The sequence below is a fragment of the Ruditapes philippinarum genome, unplaced genomic scaffold (assembly GCF_026571515.1).
Source record: "Ruditapes philippinarum isolate M1 unplaced genomic scaffold, ASM2657151v2 ctg2537_1_1_1_1, whole genome shotgun sequence".
Taxonomy (NCBI): Eukaryota; Metazoa; Mollusca; class Bivalvia; order Venerida; family Veneridae; genus Ruditapes; species Ruditapes philippinarum.
The window spans coordinates 81,975-95,600 of NW_026864717.1; the positions used below are offsets into that span (position 1 = coordinate 81,975).

General features: G+C 35.0%; 1 protein-coding gene across 1 annotated transcript; it reads right to left on the minus strand.

Moving 5' to 3' along the window:
- Nucleotides 1-7,100: 7,100 nt before the first annotated feature.
- On the minus strand, nucleotides 7,101-11,026 carry LOC132726623 (uncharacterized; the record flags this gene model as incomplete). The annotated part of the gene is made up of 5 exons (XM_060711969.1): nucleotides 7,101-7,304; nucleotides 8,627-8,850; nucleotides 9,171-9,421; nucleotides 10,410-10,466; nucleotides 10,837-11,026. Coding segments are annotated over 5 exons (852 nt in total), but the record flags the coding sequence as incomplete, so codon positions are not given.
- Between the last annotated feature and the right edge of the window lie 2,600 nt (nucleotides 11,027-13,626).

A 13,626-nucleotide genomic window follows, 5' to 3' on the forward strand; every position in this document is an offset into this window, starting at 1 on the left:
AACATTGAAAATTAAACAATAGCAAGCTTTTTGTGTATATTTTCAGTTTGCATTTTGATATTTTCTTTGCTAGCTTGTGACTCTAAATATAGTTACAGGGTCATATACATTATTTTGCATTTACACTCATTTTTTTTGTGAAATCAATTTAATATTTATATTTATTTCTGAAATCAATATTGATACCCCATGTCAAAAAGTCATGTACAACTCACAGCTTTGTTTATCCTTTGCTGTTGAATGGCCTCCCTGAAATTATGAAAGTTTGATTTTGATTTTTTTTGTTCTCTACACATAAAAGGAAATAAAGCTTTATTTCTTGAATTCCTTGTTGGTTAATATATAAACACGTTGAAATAACTACAAGGTTTATTAGCCTTTATAGTTTATATGACTTAATGGTTTTTAAGACTGCATACAGTGATTTTATGACTATTTTAGATAAATATGGTTCATTACACTATTAGATTTATTAAGCTACATGGTTTATATGAATTGTGAAATTAATTACATCGTTTGTTACATTTGACTGGCTTATATGACTATATGGAAAAAACCTACATGGTTTATATTGCTATATGGTTTATTGGACCCAGTGGTTTATATGTATGTGTGAAATAACTACATGGTTCTTTAGACTATAGGGTTTATTGGATCCAGTGGTCTATACGATGGTGTGAAATTACTACATTGTTTATATGACTATATGGTTTATTAAACCCAGTGGTTTATATTGGCTGTGTAAAATTACTACATGATTTATATAACTATATGGTTTATTGGACCCAGTTGTTTATATTGGCTGTGTGGATTAAAAGACTATATAGTTTATTGGACCCAGTGGTTAATATGACTAAGTGAAATTACTACATGGTTTATATGACTATAGGGTTTATTGGATCCACTGGTTTATATGACTGTGTGAAAAAACTTCATGACTCATTAGACTACATGGTTTATTGGACCCAGTGGTTTGTATTGCTGTGTGTCTAAAAACTACATGGCTCCATAAGACTGTATTGTTTATTAGACCCAGCGGTTTAAATGACTGTGTGTAATAACTACATGGTTCAGTAGACTATATGGTTTATGGGACCCAATGGTTTATATGGCTGTGTGAAAAAACTACATGGCTCATTAGACTATATAGTTTATTGGACCAGTGGTTTATATAACGGTGTGAAATAACTACATGGTTTATAAGACTATATAGTTTATTGGACCCAATGGTTTATGTGACTGTGTGAAATAACTACATGATTTATATGACTATATGGTTTATTGGACCCTGTAGTTTATATGACTGTGTGAAATATCTACAAGTCATGGATTATATGGTTTTAAATTGTCAATAATTAGACCACATGTATATGGATAGTTTGACAAGATTGTGTAAGACAGAATCTGCTTCTTTAAAGGGTTTGTTCTTAGTGTCAAGGTCATGTTCGTAGATATAATTTTTACACACTTGTCTCACTTGTGTTAATATCAGAATATATGGTTATAAATGAATTTTTTAGCTCACCTGTCACAAAGTGATAGGGTGAGCTTTTGTGATCTTTTCGTCCGGCGTCCGTCCGTCGTCCGTCCGTCCGTAAACTTTTGCTTTAAATGACATCTCCTCATAAACCACTGAGCCAATTTCATCCAAACTTCACAGGAATGTTCCTTTGGTGGTCACCTTTAAAAATTGTTCAAAGAATTTAATTCCATGCAGAACTCTGGTTGCCATGGCAACCAAAAGAAAAAACTTTAAATATCTTCTTTTAAAAAACCATAAGAGCTAGAGCTTAGATATTTGGCATGAAACATCTTCTAGTGAGTGTCTACCAAGTTTGTTCAAAAAAAAGCCCTGGGGTCAAAATTGGCCCCACCCCAGGGGGTCATTGATTTTCCCTATATGCATATAGTAAAAACTTAAAAAATCTTCTTTTAAAGAACCGTAAGAGCTAGAGCTTAGATATTTGGCATGAAACATCTTCTAGTGAATGTCTACCAAGTTTGTTCAAATAAAAGCCCTGGGGTCAAAATTGGCCCCGACCCAGGGGGTCATTGATTTTCCCTATATGCATATAGTAAAAACTTAAAAAATCTTCTTTTAAAGAACCCAAAGAGCTAGAGCTAAGATATTAAGCATGAAACATCTTCTAGTGAGTGTCTACCAAGTTTGTTCAAATTAAAGCCCTGGGGTCAAAATTGGCCCCGCCCCGGGGGTCATTGATTTTCCCTATATGCATATAGTAAAAACTTAAAAAATCTTCTTTTAAAGAACCATAAGAGCTAGAGCTTAGATATATGGCATGAAACATCTTCTAGTGAATGTCTACCAAGTTTGTTCAAATAAAAGCCCTGGGGTCAAAATTGACCCCGCCCCAGGGGGTCATAGATTTTCCCTATATGCATATAGTAAAAACTTAAAAAAATTTCTTTTAAAGAACCCAAAGAGCTAGAGCTAAGATATTAAGCATGAAACATCTTCTAGTGAGTGTCTACCAAGTTTGTTCAAATTAAAGCCCTGGGGTCAAAATTGGCCCCGCCCAGGGGGTCATTGATTTTCCCTTTATGCATATGGTAAAAACTTAAAAAATCTTCTTTTAAAGAACCATAAGAGCTAGAGCTTAGATATTTGGCATGAAACATCTTCTAGTGAATGTCTACCAAGTTTGTTCAAATAAAAGCCCTGGGGTCAAAATGGACCCTGCCCCAGGGGGTCATAGATTTTCCCTATATGCATTTAGTAAAAACTTAAAAAATCTTCTTTTAAAGAACCCAAAGAGCTAGAGCTAAGATATTTAGCATGAAACATATTCTAATGAGTGTCTACCAAGTTTGTTCAAATAAAAGCTCTGGGGTCAAAATTGGCCCCGCCCCAGGGGGTCATTGATTTTCCCTATATGCATATAGTAAAAACTTAAAAATCTTCTTTTAAAGAACTCAAAGAGCTAGAGCTAAGATATTTAGCATGAAACATGTTCTAATGGGTGTCTACCAAGTATGTTCAAATTAAAGCCCTGGGGTCAAAACTGGCACCGCCCGGGGGGGGGGGGGGGGGGGTCATTGATTTTCACTTATGATGTGTATAGCAAAAACTTAAAATCTTCTTTGGAAAAACCCAAATAGCTAGAGTTGAGATATTAAGCATGAAACATCTTTAAGTAAATATCTACAAAGTTTGTTAAAATAAACGCCCGGGGGTCATAACTGGCCCCGCCCCAGGGGTGACATTGTTTTTAACTATATGTGTATAGTAAAAACTTTAAAAATCTTCTTTTAAAAATGCCAATGAGCTAGAACTTAGATGTTTAGCATGAAACATCTTCTTATGGGTGTCTACCAAGTCTGTTCAAATAAACAAATAAAAGCCCTTGGGTAAAAATTGGCCCGGGGGTGGGGGGCCTATATACAGGTGAGCGACCTCAGGGCCATCATGGCCCTCTTGTTTTGTTATGTATGTGATAAGAAGATTGTCTGTGATTTTGTTATTTTGTGAATGCATTTTAGTTATGAATCTTGAAATTTACAGCTAAAATATTTAAGATTTTCTAAGTGATTTGATTTTAAATAAAACTATTAGATTTGGCCAAAATGTTCTTGAAAGGGCATTTTTAGCTATTTTAGCAAATTTTGATTAATATTTAATTGACTGGAAAGAGTAAACGTTCATGAAGGAAACATATTTATTTGTCAAAATGATTTGAATTTACATGTTGTTTAATCAGATGTTGTTGTGCAATGAACTGTGTGTGCTGTAATGTTGTATATTTTATTTATTATTTTCACCAAAATGTTTTAATGTTCTTAAAATTTGTGCTGCTTTGTTAAGGAATGCATACAGCATGTATAAACTCATTTTGTTCAAACATTTTTCTATGTTAATGATTCCATTTACACTAATAAATATAATGAGAATAATTTTTGTTAGTTTCTGTTTATTGTATGATAAATTGCAGCAGAACCAAAGCTGTTTAGTATTGGTAGATGATCTTAATTGTAATCTATCTGCAAGTGCATGCTTAGTGGCATGCCCAAGGGTCCTTAACTGTCGGTGCCTGAAAGGGCAGATGGGCCCTCAGTAAATTTAAACATATACGTAATACAAAGTTTTGAATCCCATCATACATCTTATTTCTATCCAATTATATTGTCCGATTTGCTGCATTAAACTTCGTTTGTTAGGGTGTCTAGATCTATGGTCAAGTGACCTGTTTGATTAAGCTGTTGATTGCTAACATTTCAATGAATATTCACCCAATTCGGAATAATCAGTTTTTATGCCACCGCAGCATCTGCGATGCGGTGGCATATAGCGATTCACCTGTGTGTGTGTGTGTGTTTGTTTGTTTGTGTGTTATATAGATTATATAGTGAACTTAAAAAATCTTCTTGTGAAAAACCACTTGTCCAATTTCAACCAAACTTGGCAGGATTGATCCTTGGGTGAAGGACTTCCAAAGTTGTTCAAAGAATTTCATTCCATGCAGAAATCTGGTTGCCATGGCAACCAAAAGAAATTGTAAGAATAAATTTAAAAAATCTTCTTGTAAAGACCCAAAAAGCCTAGAGCTTAGATATTTTGCATAAGGCATTGTCTGGTAGACCTCTACCAAGATTGTTCAAATTATAGCTTTGGGGTCAAAATTGGCCCCGCCCTGGGGTCATTGATTTTCACTATATGTACATATAGTAAAAACTTAAAATACCTTCTTGTAAAGACCCAAAAGGCCTAGAGCTAAGATATTTTGCATAAGGCATTGTCTGGTAGACCCTTACCAAGATTGTTCAAATTATAGCCCTGGGGTCAAAATTGGCCCCGCCCCGGGGGTCATTGATTTTCACTATACGTACATATAGTAAAAACTTTTAAAATACCTTCTTGTAAAGACTCAAAAGGCCTAGAGCTTAGATATTTTGCATAAGGCATTGTCTGGTAGACCTCTACCCAGATTGTTCAAATTATAGCCCTGGGGACAAAAACGGCCCCGCCCCGGGGGTCATTGGTTTTCCTTATATGTATAGAGTAAAAGCTTATAGTCAAAACTTAAAAAAAAACTTTTTCTAGCAATTGACAAATGCTAGAGGTTAGATATTTTGCATGAACATTGTGAAGTGAATCTCTAGCAAGATTGTTCAAATTATAGCCCTGGGGTCAAAATTGGCCCCGCCCAGGGGTCATTGATTTTCACTATATGTACATATAGTAAAAACTTAAAATATCTTCTTGTAAAGACCCAAAAGGCCTAGAGCTTAGATATTTTGCATAAGGCATTGTCTGGTAGACCTCTACCCAGATTGTTCAAATTATAGCCCTGGGGTCAAAAACGGCCCCGCCCCGGGGGTCATTGGTTTTCCTTATATGTATAGAGTAAAAACTTATAGTAAAAACTTTAAAAAAAATTCTTCTAGCAATTGACAAATGCTAGAGGTTAGATATTTTGCATGAACATTGTGAAGAGAATCTCTAGCAAGATTGTTCAAATTATAGCCCTGGGGTCAAAATTGCCCCTGCCCTGGGGGTCATTGATTTTCAATATATACATATAGTAAAAAATAAAAAAATCTTATTGTCTGAAGGTACAAGGCTTAGAGCTTTAATATTAAATTTTGTTAAATGATATCATCTAAAGGTACTCTTCCAAAGTTGTTCAAATTTTGCCACTAGTGTCAAAATTGCCCTGCCCTGGGGGCCATACGTTTTCCTTAAATGTATATAGTAAAAATGGGAAGAAAGCTACAGCTTAGATATTTGACTTAAAATGTTGTTTGGTGGACCTGTATCAAGATTGTTTTGAATGAAACCCTTGGCCTTGCCCCAAGGGGACAGTGACCTACTTTCTTGTCCTTTGATGTACAGCTATGAAATTTTGACCATGTGCACAGTTTTAGTTGTAAAATTGAACTTTGATATCAGGTGACCTAGATTTTGATGATGTGACCTACTTTCTTGTCCTTTGATGTACAGCTATGAAACCATGTGCACAGATTAAGATGTAAAGTGAACTTTGATATCAGCTGACCTAGATTTTGACAAAGTGTCTTTCTGTGTTGTCCTTTGATGTAGTCGTGAAATTTAAGCTGTGTGAAATATGACCTTCACCACCGAATTCACTAGACTCAAGTGCATTGGTTTATTCCTACTCTGATCTTTTATTGGAATAACAATATATTTAACCACTAATCTGATAATAAGAATTAGATAGGTCAGGGATCTATGCATTATGACAATCTTCAGTTGTAAAGAAACAAAAAAAATCTATTCCTACACCACTATTTAGTGTTGTATTAATGCGGTGGCATAGCATTTTTCTCAAATGCAATCTTGTTTTTCCAAACCATTAAAGGTTTCAAGGTCACTTGTTATATTGGATGATGACAAAGTGAAATTATTCTATTAACATGTAAATGCATTCTTGGGTATCTATTGAAATCACCTTGTTTTCATTTAACTTTCAGCATTTACTTTAAAGGGACATTATGCCCATCCAAATATAAATGGTCAGTAAACAGGTGAAAGTCAAAATAAGTTTACATTTTACCATAAATCCCTTCAATTTTATAATTTACTTCACATGAACGATGAATAACTCGCATAGTCCAAGGAAATTTCTGTAAATATCCATCGGAATTTACCTTTATTGTTCAATTTATAAAAAGAGCGTAGCAGTCTTTTTGTATCTGAGGTAGATTTATATTTTATGGTAAATATTTTCCAGTATCAATTGTTGGTCAATCACCACTATAACAGTCAATCTTTATAAATATATAATAAATTCAGCTCAATTTGACGATAAAAATATGAGCATAATGCCACTTAAGCAGCTATGTTAGCCTTGTGTTGGCTACTCTTTATAATACTGTCTCCAGTTTTTAAGTGAAAACCGTCGTATGGTCATTATAACATTGGTCTCGTCTGTCTGGATGGTGCTTACTTGGTCTAGACACATTTTACTGGTACATTCCATACTAAACATCTAGCCAATAGTCGCCTTGTTAATAGGCATTTGCCCAAGTGTTCGGCTTTTAACAGTTATGGCAATGTCTGACCTCTTCCACATTTCTAGCTAATAAATTTATGATGAAACAAATTGCATTCAACGAATTCACAGACTACAATGCTGTAATGGAGTATATTCATTAACAAATACAAGCAGACGACAGTTTATCAGACTGGATCAATTTATTTCCGTTGAGGCCCAGGTATAACGGCAGACTTGTACACTATAGAGTACAACGAAAGAGCACCTGCACCATTACTGGTAACATAGACGAGAGGACTCCCTGTTGGGCTGCGATCACTGGGTATGATTCTGAGAAAAAAAATAGAAGTCGATTTATATTGCAAAAGAAAAAGGATTATCCATAATAAATGTGCCAAATCAAAATTTGATCACAGAGCTTTACAACTGCAATTGTAACTGTAAAAATGCAATTGAAATAACTAAGTAAAGTTTTATTTATGTAACATATATCAACAAAGTAATATTAAAATGAACAAGCAATTATCATAGTATTGCAAGCAATCCATAAGTCCCCTACCGGATGGAACCCCATCAACATTCTGAAGGGCCATTAGCCATTCACTAATGTTTTTATTATTCTCTATTTTAAGTAAATTTGTTGGAAAAGTTCTTTAAAAGTGATCACAGGAAACAGTTTTGTTGAAAAGACAGACAGACGGACTGAAGGACACTCTAAATTTAATATTTGAAACATCCCTGTTACCAAAATATAACATTTTAAAAAGCAAAATTCTTAAAGAGGAGATAACTCTGGAATTAAAGATGCAATTTCATAAAAATTTTCAGCTCTTTTTGACTAATCACAAATATTGTTATATTTGCCATGTTTTAAGCCTATTTGTTGCCAAGGCAACCAATATTTTTTTAAAATAAGAAGAACAGATAAAACATGCATAATCTCAAGACTGCCATCTACCCATATGTCAAGTTTCATAAAAATATTTCCAGTACTTTTTGAGTTATCACTGGATTCAGTTTATGTGTAAAATTTGCCATATTTTCAGTCTATGTGTTGCCATAGCAACCAGAATTTTCAACATAGGAAGAAAAGAAAAAGATGTGCATAATCTCCAGACTGCCATCTACACATATTACAAGTTTCATAAAACTTCTATTACTTTTTGCGTTAACACTGGATCCAGTTTATGTGTAAAAATTGCCATATTTTCAGTCTATTTGTTGCCATAGCAACCAGAATTTTCAACATAAGAAGAAAAGAAAAAGACGTGCATAATCTCCATACTGCCATCTATCCATATATCAAGTTTCATAAAAATATTTTCAGTACTTTTCAAGTTATCGCGGGATCCAGTTTTGTGGACGGACGGACTGACAGACAGACGGACAGACGGACGGAGGGTAAACCTGAAGTCCCATCCGGTAAACCGATAGGGGACTAATAACACCAGGTATTACAATTACAGTCATTTTTTTTGCTAAACATTTCAGGATTAATGAAGCACTGTGCTCTGTTTCCTTTTATGTGTTTGTTGCCCTACCATATAACAGTTCGGGTAAAAAATCACCAATGCGGCAGGGGCATTATTAAGAAATTTTGACTTTCATTTTTACACCCTCCAAATAATAATAAAAATAATAAAATAACAAACCCAACGTCAGATATGTGCAGGTCACCGATAGTCTGATTCTGGTACAAATCCCTCCATGGAATGTCAGTCACACCGGATCTTACTACACTTTGAAAACTTGGGATTGGCTGACCAGAAGTGACGTTTACAGTGTATGTAAATAAAGTCCCAGTACTCCATGTTCCAACAACAAGAAATATTGTCCCATTGTCTTCGGCGATGTCCATACCTGTCACTTTCGCTCCCTAAGTAAACATTTTCTTCATATTGTTATTATATTGGGCATTCATTTCGAAATGGTCAAAAGCATGGAGGGAAGGCCAATAATATTTCGATAATTTTTGCAATTTAAGTTTGTAATAGAATGAACAGTTCATGGCTATTGTAAAATTGTACCTATAGAGTTTTTGACAATTTAAGAAATACGACTATAAAATAATTAAAGAAAGACTTAAAAACATGCTTCACTTGGCCTCAGTCATTTGCATACAATGTGCATTTTTGTTAATTTAATTGAGATCTTTGTTAAATTGTATCAGTTATTGTTTATAGAATGATGAACTACCTGCTGATTTGATACAACATCTCTGTGCTGCTCAGGTGACAGGTAATTTGAATTAGCAATGTAGTCGGTGTTAAAAACATATCTGTCAAAGGCCTCCATATATTCCTCAAGATGCCCTTCGCTGTCATATACTGGGCTAACGAGATTACTTGAATCCCATATAGAGAACCCTCGGCCACCAAATGCCTCTAGATGCAAGTACTTTTCATTAAATGTATCCTTTCCATCAACTGTACTGACTTGAAGCCGGCCTGTATATTACGATAAGATATTTCAATTTCAACAATAAAAATAATATTTTTCTCTCCCGCCTTGTAGATATGGATGTCAACTGACTTCCAGTGTACCGTCTGGAGAACCCCATAAATAGAACACTGTGTCACAAAAACATTTTTAGATTCAAATACACCTAAACCACATCTAATTGCCCCTTAAAACAGACCTTGCTTTTCATATTTTAACCACAGCTAACACTCCCCTTTGAACTATATCATACTTTCGCCTTAAACCATATCTTACGTTCCCCCTAAAAACATAGTTTTGGCCCTGAGTTATGCATAGTTTTTGCCCCGAAACAATACCTAATTTTGCCCCTTGACCATACCTTGCTTTCCCCCTTAACTATACTTAACTCTTCCTCCTGCACCATACCTAGTTTCCCCACCCATATACCATACCTAACTTTCTCCTAAATCATACCTATCTTTCCATCTAAAAAATGAATAACAAGCAGCGTTCAAAGAACTTAGCCCTCGTCCCAATCCAGTCACACCAGTAGGGCACCCAGAAGGCACCGAACTAAAATTGGGAGAAGACAATAGGGCGGTGAAAGGTGGGGGATATGTAATAAGTAATGTGATAAGACCTAAAAGGGGCCAGTACGGGAATTAAAGGGACAAGGGGTGTAAGGGGAAAATGAGTGGTATGGGGATGGGTGTGGTAAGGCACAAAACGGGATAAGAGAGGTAATTGGAAGAATATACTCGCCGTTAACGACAATATAACAAGATAGGACATCAAAAAAAGAACATTCAAAACATGCGGTATGTCTTAAAACATTTGGGTCATAGCCTCTTTTAATAAAACGTTTGATAATTTTAGTGAACATCCCCTGAACCGTATCTAACTTTCTCCTTGAACCAGTTCTTACTTCCCCCTAAATCATACCGAGCTTTTCACTCTAAACCATACCTATTTCCCCCCTCTAAATCATACATAACTTTCCCCCCTAAACCATACCTAGCTTTTCATCATCGTTGGTGTTAGCTTTCAGTTCAGCAGGTTCAACTGTACCAGCTGTAAGAGAGAAATCTGAATTTATGTTTGTTCTTAACAGAACATCTTGATCATAACGTTGATCTTGTTACAAATTTGTATGTTTACATTTGACTGAGACTCTCACGTGACTGCTAATTTTGGAAATTTATCTATTTTAAATATGAAATCAGACCTATTCAATGTTGAGCACATTTGCAGTATATGAATTCAACCTTTTCAATGTAATGTTATTTAAAATGTCATTATTTTATAGAATTGTTCTCTGAATGCCAATTCTCAGAGTAAATAACACGAAAAATATAATTTTGTTAAATATAAGGAAGAAACTTGTATCCGAACTTGTAAATAAGAAAACAATTGTGTAACTATTAAATATATTATAATGAACCTTGAGATCTTGCTGTGGCCACATCGGTCCAAGTAAATCCATGTTTAGCACTTGTATAACTTTTAATAGCACCTTCATCTGCAGTGAAAATGAATTTCTTTCTTCCTGTCTCCCATAGTTTTACAACTCCAGGCTGACGTAAAGACTTCAGTCCAGGATATAGTCTGCGATGGACACCTGCAGACACAATAATGTGTACAATTGAAAATCATGATAAAACATATTCAATTTTACGCCGCGTTATGATTTTATGCCGTGATGTAATTGTATGCCCTGTTATAATTGATACTAGTATATCATAATTGATCTGAGCTTATTAATTTTCGGAAGGTTATTCGTTAGTTTTCGTAATTTTTTATGATTTGCGCTTACCATTTTAATGATACAAAAATAGATCTCGATATTTTAATCAACAAATACTGCTCGATGGCCTAGTGGTAAAAATAACGAAATTATGACCACGTATAGTTGCAAGTTCGAATCTAGGACTAACCTTTTTGTAGTTTTCACAATCTGATTTTTTATTTCTGTTGACTATACGAAACACGAGTTGCTAAAATGTGCGTTTCATTTCTAGCATTTTTTTTATTCAATTTCATCATTTTGATAAATACATGTTTTTCATTTCATTAAGTTCAATATGTGAAGTCGTATTACGAGTGACTCGCATGCATAAATCATAGTGGTAGTGGTCAAGTTTTGCAAACTATAATAAAAATCACACACGAAAACATAAAAAAATACATGTAATTTGAATCGAACCTACAACTAACTGAGTCTTACTTCAGTGTTGTTATATTTTTCTGGTCCTTCGGGATCATTGATGCCAGCACTATAAAGTGTTGAGAATTGAGTACCGCTCAAACCGGTGCTAGGGGCGTGAGGGATGTTGCACGTATTCATTATCCCTCATGTACAGACTCAATCAAACCGAATCTGCAATTCTCTTGTATTTTTGTTGTGATTAATGCTTCCGAGGGATCACTTTGTTTCCGGATTTTTATACTTCACAACAGCAGGTGTCAAGTGCTGTGTGGTAGCTGTAAAAAGTTGCCCCGTACTTCACTTCAGTGTTGTTATATTTTTCTGGTCCTTCGGGATCATTGATGCCAGCACTATTAAGTGTTGAGAATTGAGTACCGCTCAAACCGGCGCTAGGGGGCGTGAGGGATGTTGCACGTATTCATTATCCCTCATGTACAGACTCAATCAAACCGAGTCTGCAATTCTCTTGTAATTATGTTGTGATTAATGCTTCCGAGGGATCACTTTGTTTTCGGATTTTTACACCTTGTCAGGTACGTTATATAATAACCGGTGTATCATACGTTAAATCCGTATGGTTTACTTCGGAATCCGATAATTACCGACAAAAGGTTGTTTAATATTCAAATGTCTGAGGTCAATATTGCCTAACAATAGTAATCAGTCAAATATTTTACCGGCGAAAGTTATACCATGTATACATGCATGTATATATGTAAACAACCGTTTTAAAGGGCCATATAAACTGTCCTTATCTTTATACATGTACATGTAAGTCATAGAACATAATAGATATGCCAAAACGTTACATTGGATATATGATAAGGGCACTTCATTTATACAAGCAAAAAAACAAACACACAAAAAACAACACAACTAGAGCCATGTCAACATGGCCATCCCCCGCCGAATGGGTTTGCTCATTGGAAAAATGTTTATGTAGTAGAGCAGAATAATTAGATTTTAAGAGGTCTTGTGGTAATGAAAACTAATGGCTGAAGTGATTACATATTTGAAACCTATGTGAATACTGATGGCTGAAAATAACAAAGGGTAATAACTGAAAAATAATGCAGGGTAGGTTATCATTCTTGTGTGCTGCACCCCTCCTCAGTAAAATCTATCCACCTATGAAGTTTCAAGTTGATACCTCAAATACTTTTTGAGATAAGCTTTGGACTAAATAGTATGAAAAAGAACAAAGGGCAATAACTCAAAAATTGTATAGGGAAGAATTTTCATTCTTGTGCACAGCATTCCTCCTCACTAAGATCTATCCACCTATGACATTTCATGTGGACATCTCAAACACTTTTGAGTTATGCTCCACTCAGGTGAAAAATTAAGTATGAAAAATAACAAAGGGCAATAACTCAAAAATTATGAAAGGCACAGTTATTATTCTTGTGCACTGCACACCTCCTGGGTAAGATCTATGCACCTTTGAAGTTTCATGTTGATATCTCAAAGGCTTATGAGTTATGCTCTGGACAAAAATTAATTTTGAAAAATAACAAAGGGCAATAACTCAAAAATCATGCAGGGTAGAGTTATCATTCTTGTGTACTGCACTCCTCCTCACTGAGATCCATCCACCTTTGAAGTTTCAAGTTGATACCTCAAATACTTTTTGAGATATGCTCCGGACAAAAATGTCGGACGGACGGACGGACGGACTCACAAAATGGTACTTATGTGACTTTTCCTTTGATCTTTTTTGGCCATTTTTAGTCACACAAGACTTAAAGAAAGACACACAAGTAAAAACGGAATGAATAGGATCAAAGAGAATTTACTGTTACCCATTGTTCTCCAAATCACACAAGTACCTCTGGGTTCGTACGGAAGGACGGACGGACGGAGACTATTTCTATATCCCAGCCGCCTTTTCGGCGGGGGATAAAAAACAATCGAACAACAACAACAAAACATTAAGAAAGAAAAGAAGTTAACTGAGACAAATAAGCTAAAATAAATAATGAAGTGTAATAAACTTAAGCAACATAATTGTGCTCAAATATTTTA